The sequence below is a fragment of the Polyergus mexicanus genome, unplaced genomic scaffold (genome assembly GCF_030449975.1).
Source record: "Polyergus mexicanus isolate NDT 795.1 unplaced genomic scaffold, iyPolMexi1.0 SCAF_7, whole genome shotgun sequence".
Taxonomy (NCBI): Eukaryota; Metazoa; Arthropoda; class Insecta; order Hymenoptera; family Formicidae; genus Polyergus; species Polyergus mexicanus.
Genome location: NW_027223327.1, coordinates 10,220,985 through 10,238,465, shown reverse-complemented (window position 1 = coordinate 10,238,465; position 17,481 = coordinate 10,220,985). Strand labels below are relative to the sequence as shown.

The 17,481-nt window shown below is 32.2% G+C and overlaps 2 protein-coding genes and 1 long non-coding RNA gene across 6 annotated transcripts in view; 1 reads left to right on the top strand and 2 right to left on the bottom strand.

The window, feature by feature from the left end:
* Positions 1-13,587, bottom strand: part of LOC138934848 (MAX dimerization protein) — a 34,078-nt gene extending 20,491 nt beyond the window's left edge. Inside the window, exons 1-4 of one of the 3 annotated variants that reach the window (XM_070298972.1) lie at positions 13,284-13,587; positions 9,588-10,549; positions 7,430-7,523; positions 6,776-6,805 (exon numbers count right to left, since the gene is read on the bottom strand). In XM_070298972.1, the coding sequence (XP_070155073.1) occupies positions 6,776-6,805; positions 7,430-7,523; positions 9,588-9,642 (179 nt within the window). In that variant the 5' untranslated portion in view covers positions 9,643-10,549; positions 13,284-13,587. Of the gene's footprint in view, positions 1-6,775; positions 6,806-7,429; positions 7,524-9,587; positions 10,550-13,091; positions 13,229-13,283 lie in introns of those variants that run through there. The other 2 variants (XM_070298974.1, XM_070298973.1) reach the window with 2 other exon arrangements.
* Positions 12,948-17,481, top strand: part of LOC138934849 (uncharacterized) — a 27,627-nt gene continuing 23,093 nt past the window's right edge. Inside the window, exon 1 of the long non-coding RNA XR_011447187.1 lies at positions 12,948-13,951. This is a non-coding gene — a long non-coding RNA (uncharacterized lncRNA). The remainder of the gene's footprint in view (positions 13,952-17,481) is intronic.
* Positions 14,443-17,105, bottom strand: LOC138934846 (DALR anticodon-binding domain-containing protein 3). 2 transcript variants are annotated; one of them, XM_070298968.1, is made up of 5 exons: positions 16,596-17,105; positions 15,608-16,247; positions 15,177-15,310; positions 14,813-14,980; positions 14,443-14,673 (listed from the first exon to the last, which is right to left on the bottom strand). In XM_070298968.1, the coding sequence occupies exons 1-5, from the start codon at positions 16,857-16,859 to the stop codon at positions 14,554-14,556; spliced, it is 1,326 nt and encodes a 441-aa protein (XP_070155069.1). In that variant the 5' UTR covers positions 16,860-17,105; the 3' UTR covers positions 14,443-14,553. The 2 variants fall into 2 exon arrangements, with proteins under 2 accessions (XP_070155069.1, XP_070155070.1); XM_070298969.1 differs by having other exon boundaries at positions 15,608-16,244.

Below are 17,481 nucleotides of genomic sequence, written 5' to 3'. Positions count from 1 at the left end.
TATCGAATTTATCATATCTGATCGATGATAAGCGCTGAATTATGTGATAATTGTACCAAAATATCGTGTCTCTTCATGATGACTAGCGGAAACGATATCTTGTCATTTTTGTTTGTCTCGAAAATCAAGATAATAAAAATATTATTTACATGTTACGGTTTATTTTTTATTCAACGATTTTAAAACGGCGAAAAAAGAAACAAGAAATTGGTATGAGATAAAACTCACTAGTAAACAATGAATGTATTTAAAATTATTTTAAAATCATAATAAATATTCAACAGAAAATGACTTAAAGCTTTATATTGAGTATAAATTATTGCTGAAGTGAGAGAGATCCGCGCGTATAGTAAATTCAATTAAAATAAAAAATTAATATAAATATTAAATGTAAAATACAAAATTGTTAAATTACAAATTGCGATAAATCGTTGCAATTTTTAATAAAATATCTTTCTGACAAATTCACAGTATCATTTCTAAAATAAAAAAAAAAAAAAAAAAAAGGAAAAGGGGGGAGGGAAAAAACTATAAAAATTAATTAATCTTTATATACGGTAATTATTAATGTAAATATTATAAGTAATTATAAGTAAATATTAACATTACATATCTTTATAATTAAGCGCTTTAAATTTTATAGAATTCTTTATTAAAACTTCTCTCTATATGAAATTATACAAAATATTTATTATATATTTTTTAAAGTTATGCTATATTATTTTTTATCCTACATACATAATTCTGTAAAAATTTCTTCATATATTTAAATGCTTATAATTTAAGAAATGTCGATTCTTGTTAAAGAAATCGGTTTGTCTACGTGATAAAAAAATTTATACGAGAGTTATGTTGATTTACTTAATTTTATTAAAAAAAGATCTGTTCCAGATTAATGATGGAAAATGTAAAGAATTTATATATAAAGGCCAGCTCTCTGTATATCCGGGGTACTTTGTACAATTCTATTCGTGGGTATTAATTGAAAGTATATTCAAGGGGGATTCGATGCGATCTGTAATTGGAGGCTTTTAAGCATAATTAACGCCATGTTGTTGTTCTCCCATTTTGACAATGCTTTCCTTTCTCTACCTTCCTTCCCTTCGACCATAAACCGACCCCCAATCACCGCGTGCGAACCGTTAATATAACTCCGGTCCCCGAAAATTATGAGAAACTAGTCAGCGTAGAAACGTGCTCCCCTCTGTTTTCATCATGTTGTCTCTCTTTAGCTTCCTTTCTTTGTTCCTTCGCCTCCACCCTCTCCGTTCTATTCGCGTCCAACAGGTATGCACCTGAATATTGCATTATTGTTGCTGCAATAATTGTCTTACTCCAAGAATCGATTATCTTTGTCAGAGACAAAACTGTCTACTCTCTCTTCTCTCTTTTTCTTTAGCAAAAATAACCATGTTAAAGCTGCATAAATATAAGAAAAAAAAAAAACATAAGAATTTTAAATAATATATTGAATCGTCGCGTACAAAATAACGTATTTGCGAAAGTTCATAAAGAATGCTCTAAAAAATAAAGCTTCAAATAAAATTTAATAAAGTATTACATTATAATAAGACGATCCTTTTTTATAAAAGTATGCTTCAATCTTTATAAGATATTTGTATGATTTTTAAATTATAGTAAACTTGTCAAAACGTAGAAAAATGAAAAATTGTCTGTATTACTGTATAAATTCAAATTCGTGTAAAAAAAATATATATATATATATATGCAGTACTTGGAATATCTGCGAAGTGAGAACGCGCACCCTTGACACTTGACGATTAATTCAATGTGACACGAGAACTTTTCAGTCGTGATGGAAAACGATCTCCTCAATCCCCAGGTATTGTAAAAGGGTGTCGGAATGAAATAAAAAGTGTGTAATTAAAAACGCGTACAACACACACCCATTCTCGTCTCGCGTATCCGCTTACAACCGGTCCGGATACGATACTGACATTATGTCATACGAATATAAAAACCAAGCGAATGATTTCAGCGAGATGATCAGCAAAGTTTTATTCGACAATCCCCCCAAAAAAAAAGTACATATGAATATTCTATATTGAAATATCCAATTCTCATCGATTCGAATCGCATGCCTTTTTTACGCGGAAATATCTTTATAAAGTACGTTTATAAAATTAAGATATCTATGATATCTAACGCATGTAACTCTTTAACGATGATGAAATGTCAAAATAGCAATCGGTATCCGATTGCCGTAATCGATCATAGCCAAATTTCAAATCTGCGTAATTCTCAATCAACAAAGTCTAACATTTCAATTCTAAGAAATACCTAACCTACCGAATGCTTATTTGCGTAATTATAGTGTTACGATTATATATAATACGAACGAGAATGAATAAGCACGAATGAGAATCACTGTTCAAGAGAGCTCAAGGTGAACGAGCTTCAAAGTGGCAATGGTGAGCTGCGAAGAGCTACGTCGAGACAAGCGAAGGGTACGCGGGCCCTAATGCTCGCATCGTTCCTTACACGGAAAGTGCACGAAACACCTCCACCTCTCTCTCTATTTTTCTTGCACCTCACAGCTGCACTAATTGAGTAAACAATTATTCGCGAGAGTATAAGTTTATAATGTCTCAAGAGTTTTCGAGGAAACAATATATATATGTAAACATCATAAAACCGCACAAATACAATGCAAATATATGTACCATACATAAAGAAAGAAATTATGGAAAAAATTCAATATTCTTTTTCACATTTTCCAGAATGAAATAGAAAGTTTCAAAAATGGAAAGGATTAAAAATCAAGAATATGTTCAGTTTCGTAGACTGGATATTTTTCGTTAAAAAAAAAAGGGCTCCTTTAAAGTGTTAAAATTTACTCTACAAGTTTTTTTATATTATATCTAATTTTAGAACAATAGAGTATAATTATGTTAATTTTCTAATACGCGATTATTAGAAGACGGTTCCACTTTACTAGAACGTAAAACCGTAATTTTCGTAGTGTGAAATTGCATATGTAACGATCAAATATGTGACGCTTTTAACCAAGGTCGGTCGATGCTCTAAACAACATCGGCCACCATCTCCCCAACGTTAGAGAATGAAAGGAGATGCACAGGGTGCATGCTCCGTCGAGTCGTCCTTGACCCCCAAGTCAGCCTGTATTCTGTCCTGTATACATCTCGCGAAGAATATAATATAACAACGTATGACCGCGCACGCATATCTCAATTCTGATCATTTAGATTTTAGATTATTTCGCTTCCATAATCCTGTGCCTCCTTTACATCGTATCTCTCGTCTTCCCAAATGTCAGCTTAATTCCTAACAAAATTTTTTGTCCCAAAAACACGAGACGAATTATCTATTTATGATCTTCAAAAAACTAATTAATACTCAGACTCGTGAATTAAATTTTTTCCATCAGTTCTTTCTTAATTCATTGAACGCAACTGCAAGTAAATAATACAAACGTTTATCGAATGAATCTTTGCCTCTAATAATTTCAGAAGTCGATACAATAGAATTTCTTTAAATAATCTCGATCGACTTTTTCAATTAACGCCTTCCCATCTGTCATAATCTCATTACGTAAAATAATGCGAGTTTATTTTATCGCTTATTTTTACATTTGATACAAATCTATAATTTTTGTTTGCTTTCGTTTTTAATCATAATAATTTTTTATTAGTATTGTAACGAAAAAAACCTCGAAAGTAAGAAGCAAAATGCTATTAGAAATGAAATCTGTAATATTTATAAGTGTTTAATGATTAAATCTACGCAATTTAATTAATAATTAATAATAGTCGTTAGATTTGTATGTCCTATAATTTTTTATTAATCGTTTTATATAATTGCATAAACTTATCGAATTTTTGTATTTATTTTATTATTATATTAAATATTTATATAATTATTTATTACTATTAAATATTTATTAAAGATAAAAATGTATCAAATTTGAATTATTACATATTAATTAATTAAGCGAATTAAATAAAATTAAAAATCTACTAAAATAAGAGCGTTGGACTTGAAGCCAGGTGAGAAAGGTTCAAGTCAAAATTATGAAAAATCAACGGAAGGCCAAAAAGTGAGGAACCGAACCGGAAGTTGGCTATCTCGCGGCGGCGGCACGAAGGATGGCACTTAAAAATTCAATGCATTTCAAATGGGCCAGAAATCTGTCCTCAGGCGCCGTTCGCAAACGCTATTTTCACTCACACTGGCATAGCTGTTTGTTAAGCTTTCGTTTTCCGGCTGACCTGTGACGATATTCCCTCCCTATAGTCGGGAAAACCTCACGATTTTGCATAATGACTCATATAAATAACGTACGATCGTAGCGATTCGTTATCACTTTTATTTGCTAATCGATAATATCGATAGATAGTAGTCAATATCCTATATCTTTAAGAATCAGTTAATATCAAATAAAAATTAATAAATATTTGTATTTAATAATGTAATAAATACAATCTCGATAAGTTTATGCAATTGTTATTTTAATCCTTTTAAGCTTCAAACCTTTCGATTCTTTACATCATTTGTCCGTGCTACATGTATATATATATATATATATATATATATATATATATATATATATATATATATATATATATATTACATGTAATTTTATATTGTATTTTTCCAGTCTTCGATCAATGGACCACCGATTTTTTAAATTAAGATATGTACAATATTTTTAATTAAGATATATACAATAATCATGAGACAAGGTAAGCATTAAGTGAAAGTAAAAAAATTTGAATATATATACGAATACTATACGTAAAATTTTTAGAAACCAATGTAAACCGCTATATAAAACAAAAAAAAAAAACAAAAAAGTAGAAAAAGAGAACCTGAGATACAAAACGAGATACCAAAGGCAATTGCTATCATAGTATAATCGAACACAATCATCAATCGTAATTCAATTATAACCATAATTTTAATGCGTGATATGGAAAACTTCACGCGCGCATACAAAATTCACCGTAAAATTATTTTCATCGCACAACACGCGCCAAATTTAGGACAGTGTGTCATCGGCTACTATGTTTTCTACAATTGTCGCGCGTAATGCGTACTTACGCATTATTTACACCAGCTCGGTAGACGCGTAAACAACATTAATCAAAAAAATTGAATTTTTTTAAAAGAGACAAAAGCAGATGATTCTAAATTCTTTATATAAGCAACTAATTTTTAAAAAAATCTTATTAAAAGATATGAGCGTGTCACACCAAATATTTTTCCACAGCCTATTATTTTTCAATACAAAAGTATTGTATATAAAATATCAAATTCTAAAAATTGCAATTTTGTATAATGCTTTTAAGAAAATAAATTATTTAATATTATTGAATATTGCATATCACTATTTTTTATAAAAGTAAGTTTCTCAGTTTTTCTCCAAATATTTTCAATTTTTCAAAATATTTATCAGAAACTTGTGAAAATAACTTTAAAATCGTATAAAACATCGCAAAAATATTCCAAATGTAAATTCCATATATAGAAAAAAATCATATTATATATGTAATCGTATTATAAGCAAAAGGAATCCCGAAAGTTAACACGCAGTTAATACACGAAGCAATCTATGTATTCATCCTACACTCGCATGTTAGCCACATCTCGAGAATTTCTCAAATTGTTTCGTTGTTTTGCCGTTGAAAAATAGACTATAAATATTTGGAGAAAAAAAAAGGTCAAAATTCTCGCTAGTCAGCGATGCATAGGGGGGGGGGGGGAGAGAGAGAGAGAGAGAGAGGGGGGGGGGTGCTCTAGAGAATAAAAGAGAAATCGAGATGGTCGCAAGCGGACTATCGATTTTTTTATACCCAAACAGCCCATGTACGAATAGTAATCGTGATGGGGAGAGGGATAAGGGGAGCAAAAGAAGTTACACAAAGGATAGCGTGACACAGAAATGGCCAATATGAAAATCCGCTTGCTCTGTTATACCTCGTATTTGCGTTACATAATGCAATTACATATATTTTCACATTTTTGGCTCCGAATTATAACACTATGTTAAAAATTCAATGTCCTGCAATTATTTTTCCGCCTCTCTATTTCACCTCCTCCCAATGCAAAATGTATTATTGAGCAATTTACCTTCTTATTTTCAAAAAAATGAATTTAGGAATATTATGATAATTATTGTATTTTAAATATCTGACCAATTTTGATTTTATTCTGACATTCTTCAATTACTCCAAATTATTTTTCTCTGATAATTTGTAATCTTATTCTAATTTATCTTCGATACATTCAGATATTGATTTATGTATAACAAGTTTCTGCTTCCATAAATTATGATTTTATATATATATATATATATATTATATTTATAAATTCATTATATTATTATATTTATATAAATATATATATAAATTATGAATGTGTATATATATATATATATATATATATTTACGCTGTACAAATTTAATTTATAAAACAAATTTATATGAATATTCTCTCTCTTTGATTTATTATATTTAATATTAAATCACTTTTTTTACGAAAATATTTAAATTTATTTGCAGCATCTAAAAAGATATTTAAAAATACATTTTCATATCAATTAGTTTTTACTAATTCATTGAGATAATGAAAAGAGACTTTTTTCTAAAATTTTGAATTCCCTTCACAATATAGACGCGGTACAAGGGATTGAAATAATAAATTATAACTTATAAAAGATATAAGTTATAATTATGTGTTACCTAACTTATTATTAGTATAACATTTACTAATTTATTATTTTTAAAACACTCACCTATTTTTCTCCAACTCGTTATGAGTCGTCCTGAAAGCAATAAAAGGAAACGCACGATTACGTCTTTGAATATTAAGAAAAACGTGATTTGTGATAAGACCAGAAATTGAGCGACGATATTAATATCGAGATCAATTGATACAACACAAACATGATATAAAATCGAAAAAGCGAATATTTATCAGATAAAACATATTTCAAAGCATATAGCTACAAATAATTTTAAATTGCAACTGCCAATATTTTGAGTTGTTGCATATGAAATGTCGGATTGCAAAAAGTCACGATTTAATAAAATGTTGTTATAAATATCTCCTGATAATCGAGTGTTGTATTATGCATCACATTATAATGATATAATTCTTTCACAAAATCACGCAATTATTTCTTGCGAAATGCAATTTTGCAAAAATGTAAGAAATTGAAAAATTTGAATAACATTCTCTTTTTTACAGTTTGAAAGTTGGATATGATATTATGAAAAGAGTTCATAATAATAGATTTGAAAAATTTATATTAATGTGAGAAAAAAGAAGAAAAGATAATAATATCGCAAAATTTAACATATGAAATGAAAGAAGATAATTTTGTCTTGTAAAATTTGAATCAATTTCTGTAAATGTCATTTCTAAAAAGATATCTGTGCAGACAAACCTGCTGCCTTGCGATTTCTTTGTCTTTGGCCTCTTTGTAACCGTCCGCATATCATCGGGTATTGGCATCGTTGAAGCATAGCCATGTTCAGCTTCTGTAATCGTAAAGTAATAAATCGATAAGTGGAATGTAAAATTTACATACAATATTCTAAAATTAATGGCCTAAGCTTTACGGAATCAAAATAAGCGAAGCTTAACAAATGAATACGAAAATTATTCATCTTTCTCTCTAACATTATCTTTTTCAAATTTAAACTGTTGAAAATATCATACGATTTTATTCTTAATAATATTTTCGTATCTTCAAAAACAATGTAATTATTTCGATATAAAAAACCGCGACGTGACTCTCGTGAAAGAGTTTGAACTTTTGAAGCTTGTTAAGTTCGTTACGGAGCGAGTGAAGATGCAGACGCACCGATATTAAGTCACGTTTTATTTTCTTACACTGTTCCAGGAGAGTCACGTCCGATCCAAGTACGATCGTGCCTCGTTTTGTGATTTTTCAAGCAAACAACAAACGTTCAACTATTTCGATTCAATAAGTGTGTATCATTATGTTAGGCTCCTATTGTTCGATAAGGAGAGTGTCAAATATAATGTTTACATTTCTATAAATATATATCGGATTAAATTGGAATAAACGAATAAATCAAATTGATGTTGAAATAGATGCATTGAAATATATTTGTATAAATAGAGATCTTAAATTAAGATACGAGCAGATACTTGAAATCGAATAAAAATAGATAGAGACTTAAGAATAAATTTCCATAAATAAAAAGATCACAGATAACGTGAGACGAAACTTCGGGGATTGTATACTTTTACTCAGATTTACTTTCATTCGCGGATCACCAAAACTTCGATAAAAATTACAATATTCGTAATAAATATTCGTGGCTCATTTTAATCGAAAAATTCGGTAACATAATATAATTTGACATTTATTATAAAATAAACTTCTGTAATCATAATACGTTTCTACAAGTTATCGTCTTCATAATGTCACATCTGATTTTACGATCTTAAAGTAATTTTCCGGTTTTACATACACTTCCCCAAATTTATGATAATACGAAATATTGCTAATATTTTACAAAAAAAGCGCGCCAACTTTATGCTTTGTTACAAGAATTACGCGTTACTTTAATGCGATATATGTTATTGGATTGTCACAAATGAGACGTTTATTTTGCAAGAGTATTTTACATAAAATTGGAACTTGCGAAATGCATACGCAAATGAGATTCGATCGCTCTTTCGGAAATCTAACGTCGTACTACGCACGAGAGGATACGCGTGCGCACGCGCGCGGGGAACGACGTGCGTCCTCGCATGCACGCGGCTCTCTAAGTGCGACGTAGCAGCATTATAAGTGGAGTGATAAAATGAGATCATCGCGCCGCGTCCGATCCACTAGGAAAACAATGATAGCGGTGGCGAGATGAAGCGTATTTTTAAATCGTATAAATTTTTTATTAAAGTAATATATTCTCTCTCCAAAAGTAGAAACGTCTGTTGCAAAAAGATTTTATATTTGAGAGATTCAAATCAATATATTATATAATCTCACATTATTTAAGAAATCTAAATGTCAATTTAACTATGATAACTTTCATAAAGCGATTCAATTAATTGTTATGCGATAAATATTATTTAAAGCAGATATATACGTCAAAATTAATAGCAAAACACGACAATCTCTTAATAGATTTCATTTTTCTAGATTTTTCTATCGATGTGTTTAAACTTTTAATGAAACGAAAGAATGTCTGATATATTGATTCTAGATAACAACTTCGGTAAAAAAATACTACATCAAATATTTATTAAAAATATAATTAAATATTCGTGTAAAGAATTAACTCTACGAAGCTTATCGCGTGAGGAATAATTTTTAATTTTCTTTTTCTTTACATTTTAAAACTATTTAATGATTTAACTGGGATTTAATTATGACATTGCGTATTTCGTTTTATAAATTCATATATATTATAATGGCAATGAATATTTACGCTCACGTTACAGCTGATTATAATCGCGACACGTGTCGATATCGCGCGCGTAAACAGAAAAGTATGAAATTTAAATTAAATCAGATATATCGAGAGAGTGTGTGCGTGCGAGAGAAATAAGAAGCGGCGAACACTCACCTCTTTCCCTTCGTTCAATGTACTCGGCGGCCTGCAGTAGGGCAGCAATGCTCATATTTCCTCGGTTTGGCGTAATCCTGGCGGCTTCCGTTCACGCTCACTCTTTCTTCCTCTTCTCCTGCCGCACGCTCCGGAGCCGACACACGCGACGGAACACACAAGCGCACGCACGCAGTACACTCACACACCCGCGCGCGCGCGCACGTGCGCGTACGACGGGCGCCTGGGCGAGAATGAAGGGGGAGGGCCGCGAGATACGTAATCGTGATGTCTTCGGCCGCCGTGCCGCGCCGCCTCGGGCGATCCCGCCGCTCTTCGGTTATCCTCGGCCCACGTAACTGCTGCGCACCAACGCGCACGAGCAGCGACGACGATGACGACGCGCACCGACAAGCGAGGAACGTGCACGAACCGCGGACGGCAACGGCGACGGCGGCGACAGAGAATCGAGATGGATACGCGCGAAGCTTTCTCTACGTTGCTGTTCCCCTTTGATTTTCGCGTCTGTCGCGTACGCGATCAAAATTAACAAATATCCCGAGCAAGTTCTCTCTCTCTCTCTCTTTCTTTCTCAGTCGTTTAATCTCACTCCGGTTGATAAAACTCCCTTCCACGAAATTCCAATGTTAATGAACTTGTCCACAATCTCGCAATTATTAACGTCAATCACTGATATCAAATCGCCAATGAATCGATCACTGAACGTTTTCGCGCAACACTTGAAATTCTTCCCGTTCGAATGTTCTTTCGTGCAGCGTCCTTTCATCAAACACTGTCAAATCATCAAACAAGTCAGAAACCGCGTTCTCCGATGTCGCGTTTCCCCTTCGATCGTGACCGTCCTAATCGTTTTATCCTTTCCTCCTGGTCACAAGTACTTTTCCTCTCTCTCTCTCTCTCTCTCTTGCTCTCTCCGCTACTCCTTCCACACCGTCTATATCACCACATTTACCGCGATTACACTATAAATCACACAAGAGAGAAAACCGATTATCAATCATCGTCGATCGTGCTCAAGCACTGTTGCGAACGCGATTTCGTCTACACGACTCCAACAACAACACAACGCTCCCGTAAAATACCGCGTGAGATAACTGCGCTTCGAACACCGCCGAGAGAAGCCGATCGTGAACAGCGCATACGCACAAGTAAACACAAGCGCGTGCGCGGGCGCGCGCGCGCGCGCACACACACACGTTTAACGTGATACACACATACGCAACGCATGCAGAGACGAAGCGTCGCACGATGAGTGAAAGAGCGAGAGAAGACGGAAGAAGAAGAAGGGGACAGAGTGAAAGAGAGAATACGCCTACGCGCGGTCGCGTAACGCGAGAGAAATAAATAGCGAGTAAAACGGAAACAGAGCGAGAGCGAAAGAGATGGGAAATAGATGGATAAATATAGCAAGAGCGATAATGCAAAATTTATTATACGCTTCAAAATGAAATTCCCTACGAGTTAAAAACATATGGAAAAACAAAAATTTTATCCTCTCTATTGCGTATTTACGTTATTTAATTATTAGAATTTAATTAAAAAATTTACCTACGTAATTCTCTATACAGGGTCGAGAATACAAAATCAATTAACCTCTACTAACATTTTAATACATGTGCGCATATGTGATCATACAATATACATATTTAAATTTAAAAAAAATATATAATTTATATTTATATAATACACTTGTTAGAGATATTAAAGAATATTTCTAGTATTAAAAATAAAATATAATAAAAAAAGTTAATCCTCTTCTAGCTCATCTTTAATGTTCAATAATAATTTCTTAACGCGTTTAATTGTGCAATACTTTATAAATTATTATAAATATATAATAATTATATTTTCGTCTTTAAATATTAAAAAAGAATACACTGGAATATTTCGTAAACACATATTCTTAGCAAAATTATTTCACGTGTACATCTTGGATTTAATGATTAAAATGGAGATTATAATTCATGAATTAAAATTTAAATACGAGAAAAAAAGGAAAAAATTTTCAAATATTAACAAAATTTCTACATGTCATAATGTATAAGCAATTATGAATTATATACTGGTATCCTATTTATGTATCAGTATCCGTCTCATTCTTTTGTAAACTTTTATTTTCCATTTGTGCGATTAGAGTGCGCATTTAATTACGTATCATTCCAACAATTATAAACGGAAAAAGAAAGCATTTCAGATAAAAATAATTACGCAACGTATTTTATTCAAGAGTACTAAAGAAAAAAGATACTACGATAAAAGGTAATACGATCATAAATAGAACTAGAGAAAAAAAGAAAATTTATCAATTATCCGCATTACATAACGAAACACGGATGCTCTAATAACTATGTAACGATCGTCAAAAAATATATTGTATCCTAGTATTATAAATTGAGCGAAATAATCATTAAAAGATTTAATTACAAAAAACTCTGTTTGTTATATTTTGTACATTTAAAAAAAAAATAAGAGCACGTTTGTATTGAAAAGAAAGAGGACATGAGAAGAAAAAAAGAAAAAAAAAGGAAAGCACAGAAGCCTGATATGAAACGAGATGTCAAGAGAAGAGAGGAGAGCGAGAAATAAATTTTTTTTTCATTCGGATAAATAATAATTTGGACTTTATGCGTCCTAATCTTGTTTGCGTTTAAACATATTGTCTATTCTCTTCAATTCTTTCTTGTTGTGGAAAATAGATTTTTTTTTTTTTAAGTTATTAAATTATGTACTCTTGTGTGTCCGAGTTTCAACAAATCTTAGGTCGCGCATTGATTTGAAGAACGTGGAACAAATAAATGTTAAGAAATTTATAACCGTTTTGTATACATTACCGGATGTCTCGCTTCCCCCCTCGCGTCAGAATATTTGTAGCACACTCTTTTTTGATACAAATTCTCGAAATTAATCTTTACCTCGCGTGACAATATCGTAAAAAAATTGACTCTTAACCTTCTTAATGTCAAATATTACGAGAAACTAAGATTTCTATTCACGTAAAAATCTGCCACTTTAAAAGTTAACCGAAAAGCCATCTGTCATTACGATTGAATACGATGAATATATGCAATAGGAAACGGGAAGAAGGGGGGGGGGGGAGGTGTGGCGGGGAAGAGCGGGAACGAGTCTCGCAGACAACACTCTTTAAAGGCGATTTTGAATAAAACTACTTTCTTTCGCGCGCGCGCGATTTTCGAATGAGGGATTCTTGCAATTCGGATTCGTGGAAGCCCGTTGCTACCGTTGTTACGAGGTGCAAGCAACACGCCAGCTGATAACTCACAAACAAAGAGAGGCGGCAGGCGATCTGCCTCCGCGCAACAGCACTTTCTACCCGAACGTCCACTAGAATGCGCCAGCTGAGATCCCCTCGTCGCGCATACAGAGCGCCCCGTATGTGCGTACGTCTCTCTGCTTGGCGCACACACAGCGGAAACACACGCACGTACATATACATACACACATTATGTACACGTCACATATTGTACGTATTACAAATATACATACATCGACGTCCCTGCGTATATTTACGTACGTATACGTATATATACGCCTGACATCCGCCCGATGACATTTGGCACAGGCCACGATGATAAAGGAAGATGTGCGAAGATAAGTGAAAGAGAAGGAGAGTCAGATAGAAAGATATATATAGAGAAAGAGAGTGAGAAAAAGAGAGAACAAGAGAGAGAGACTGACAACAGTGCCTGTGTTCACTTTGTTATGTGGACGATCAGCTCTGGCCCAGCGCTAGCTCTCTCGCAGGTTTCCCACGGGGACGGAGGGGCGCTCGCCGACGGCGGGGTGGGAGCGGACTGATCGGACAACGAACAATGCCGAGCGCGAGTGGAGAGCGAATGAGCGGCGGCCACGAAGACGAGAACGGTGATCGTGATGCGCGGCGACTCGAACGATGACGTTAACGGCGATTCACGAACGATTCGGGACGAACGTATGAACGAACGAACGAGCGAGCGAGCGAGCGAGCGATAGCCTGACACCTCCGCGCTTCGCGAGCATTCGCACGCATTTATCGATGTCAAACGCTCTCTTCGGCGGCAGCAGCGCTCTTTACGGCGATGCGCGCGCTTACGGCCGCGGCGATTGGTCGTACGCGACGGCAAGCGCGTTACGGCGGCCAATCCCGGCCCCTGTAACAAGCGTCGCCGCGAACGTCGCGTGCCGCCACCAACACCCGCCGGCTGTCACGTGAATCTCATGCCCGAAAACAAAACAAACACCTAGCCGCCCAGCGTCGCCGCTGTCGTCCTCTTCCAGTAGATAGGCCGAGCGGCTGAGCACTTAGCGTTAACGAACGCAGCTGAACGAAGGCGAATGAAGCCGAATGGACCCGATTCGCTATTTTTGTATGTAAATTTAGATCGGAGATAAGATTGAAATGTCTTTACTTGATATTATAAAAGAAATCAAAATTATATATATAACTGATCTGAAATAAATAAATCTGCATTATACATATAATTTTTGACTGACTTTTTATTCGGACAATTTTAATATATAACAGAGAAACAGCTGAAAAAAAAACATGATTTTAAAATTTCTCTGAATAAAATAAAGTTACATTTCAAAATAAAATAAAAAGAAAGCCAAAAGATATAAATGTTCTGAGATTTGAAAAAAATATTTTTAGGGGGACATGCAGTTGAAAAATAAAAGTGCAAATCTTGAAAAAGAATGGAGATATTAAAACAATGAATAAATATATAAGTTAATATTAATATTATTATGTATATTAATATAAAAAATCTAATGGAATATAACAACTTTTAAATAATCTTTAGAAAATATCAAATAAAATTTTCTATAGCGATATAAAAGAAGAATCTGTCCATGAACATAATTATCGAATCATATTTTATTATTATTTTTATAAAAGTAATTAGTTTATCTTATTAAACTTCCATTTTTCAATAAAGATTATTTAAATCTTTCTTCTCATGATATTATCTTACATTTGCGATACCGGTGTGATACCCAAAATGTCCAATGCATTCTGGAGCACAACTTGCAATGCATACAACATATACAATCTTGCAAACATCTTGGAAGTCAAATGATCACCTCCTTCCTGCAATTTATAAAATATAATTTGAAATAAAAAAACCACATAAAATATAAAGTATAATTTGGCATATCTAAAAATAAAAAGCATAAAATATACAGCTTAATAACTAAATAAACATCATATTTTCAATTTTTTCTCTTACCGTTAAAATTCTGATTCTTCGATAGTAGATACTGAACTTTTGACATAATCGTGATAAAAATAGGCATAATATCTGTGGATAAATACAAAAACTCGCCTCATATTTTAAACAATCATTTATCATTTGTGGATATCCAAAGATAAAATTATATATGAGCTCCCATTCGTCCTGCAGACAAATCAAATTTTCTTTATAAAGTTAACAAGTTTGGATGTGCTTAATAAATTAATCAGATGACAGAAAATCTTTAAGGTATAAAAATATCAAACTAAGATTATACAAACAGAAAATTTTTGAAGTTAATTGTTAGGTATTGCAAAATTGTAAAAGTATAGAGTAAACTGTTGAGAAATTCTATCCATACCTCTTCATGTAATTGTGAGAAATCTACATTTTCGATATTTGGCAAACTGGGATAATTTCCACACGACACTTTTTCATTGTATTTCATTATAATTGTTGCTATTCTGGCAGTGTTGTATAATACAAATGAGGCACCTACAATATTTACATAATTTGTAATTGATAATGCACAAATATTCTTATCCATTGTTTGTCATAAATATTTACCAAATAAAATTGAAAATAAGATTATACTGTTACAAAATAATTATTGCTAAATTATTTTTATAATCATAAAGATTCAAATACAAAATATGTATAGCATGATAATTAAACAAATTTATGATTTAGAAAAGATTAAGAAGTAAAAATCTTGGAAAGGTTAATTATAATTAATTTAAACAATTTAGTTGATTAAAAATCAATAATTTATTAATATTGAAGACATATAACCTCTATTATTTGTAATGCTTTTATTGTTTTGAAAATTATTATTTCCAATAACAACTGATCGACTAGGTTTCACAGCCATTAATTCAAAGGTGACAATGGCATTGGCCAAGTTGTGCAAAAAGAAATCTTTCTTTGTATTATTTCTTTCGCTCTCGATAAGTTTATGTTCACTTAATTCTGCCAATTGGTCCATTTTGCATTTTATATATTGCTCCCAAGTAAGACATATCTCTTTTGAATTTGTGTGGTAATTCTTTACAACGCCACAGACGTATTTCTCATATCCCTTATCAATCAATCCTTCTGATTTGCTGGTGAATATATATTTGTCAGCACAATTTTCCTCAGCAGATAATGTGTATCCATGTAGACTTAATGCCTTTGCAGCAATATTCTTTATTAGACGCAGCCTGTGAGAAGTGAGATCCGATTGTGTATCAGGCTGATACTTCAAATTAACTGTTTTACCAATCGACTTAATTCTTCCAAACGTCCTCCCATGTTTGACAGCCATCCTTATACTATTTACAATGACATCTTCTCGATTTAAGAACAAGCAGACCCTTTCTCTTTGCAACATACATTGTTGTATTCTTATTGGCCAGTTGCTACTCTTCGATGTTAACTGTTTGAACATCTGCTGAGATTTACAGATTTTGTAGTTATAAAGATATAGTATTTGATTATTACATGTTTATTGTAAGAATGTTCCTCAAAATAAACTTTTACAATTTTAACAATATTTCATAAGCAACAATAAAAAAAAAAATAAAAAAAGATCTATCAAATTTATCTGTTTTAGTCGCGCATTCTTTGCGCTTTGTTTTTTTTTCTCTATATATTTTTCGAACGTAAAAATATACATGTATTATATTTTAAATGTACAAGATATATATATAAATACAACTAGAACGAACATATTTTTAGGTAAAGTTAAATAAGGTTAATTTTAACATATGAACAATCGATATTCAAAATATTTATTTACCTCTTCAGTCACATCTGCGTCTATATTATCTTTTGTCATACCGTGTATGTGTACGAAGTGTTGCAAAATACTTGTGCAATTCTTGGCGCATTTTGAGATACTCTTCCACGCTTTGAAGTTACACAAAAAATATAATTCTCCATTTACGGACAAATTTTTACTATTTATTTTGATTATTAAAGAATTTTTATATTTGTCACCAGCCAGATGAAAGACAATGTTATCGATAACAGATTTGATACAAAATTCCGTCCAGCTTTCCATTGCTTTCCATCGAGAATTCTAATGTTGAATCAGCTGATCAATAACAATGACAGCAAGTGACTGCGAGTAACAGTTTCTGTCGTAGTAAATTTGTTTGTTTTTACACTGTAGTACTTTCTGCGTTTAGGATGAAATAAATATAAATAAACATATTAGAGGAAAAAAAGTATTAAAAAAATACAAATAAATGCGAATAGTCCTTGCTTAATTTAGCTGAATTTTCTACAGCTAAAACGAAATACATAGGTTAGGATTATACTTTAGAAAAAGAAAAGGAAATATTAATAGTAAAACAAAAAGAAACATCTTATGTGTTATATTTTAAAAAGACACTATTCTATCTCGATAGATCCACTCATTCTTTAGTTGTTTTCTTGTGTAATCATTTTAGAGACAAGAAATATATATATATTTACTATAGAATTATTGAATTGTAAGTGTTTTTACATAATGCAAATTTTGCAAATATGTCTTATAAATATATAAAGATTATGTAAAAACACTATTACAATTCAATAATTCTATAGTAAATATTTTGTACATTTTAACAGATTAATATGGATATTATAGAAATTTGTTAATTAGGTTTTGTTAAAATAAAACAATCATAGGGTATCACACT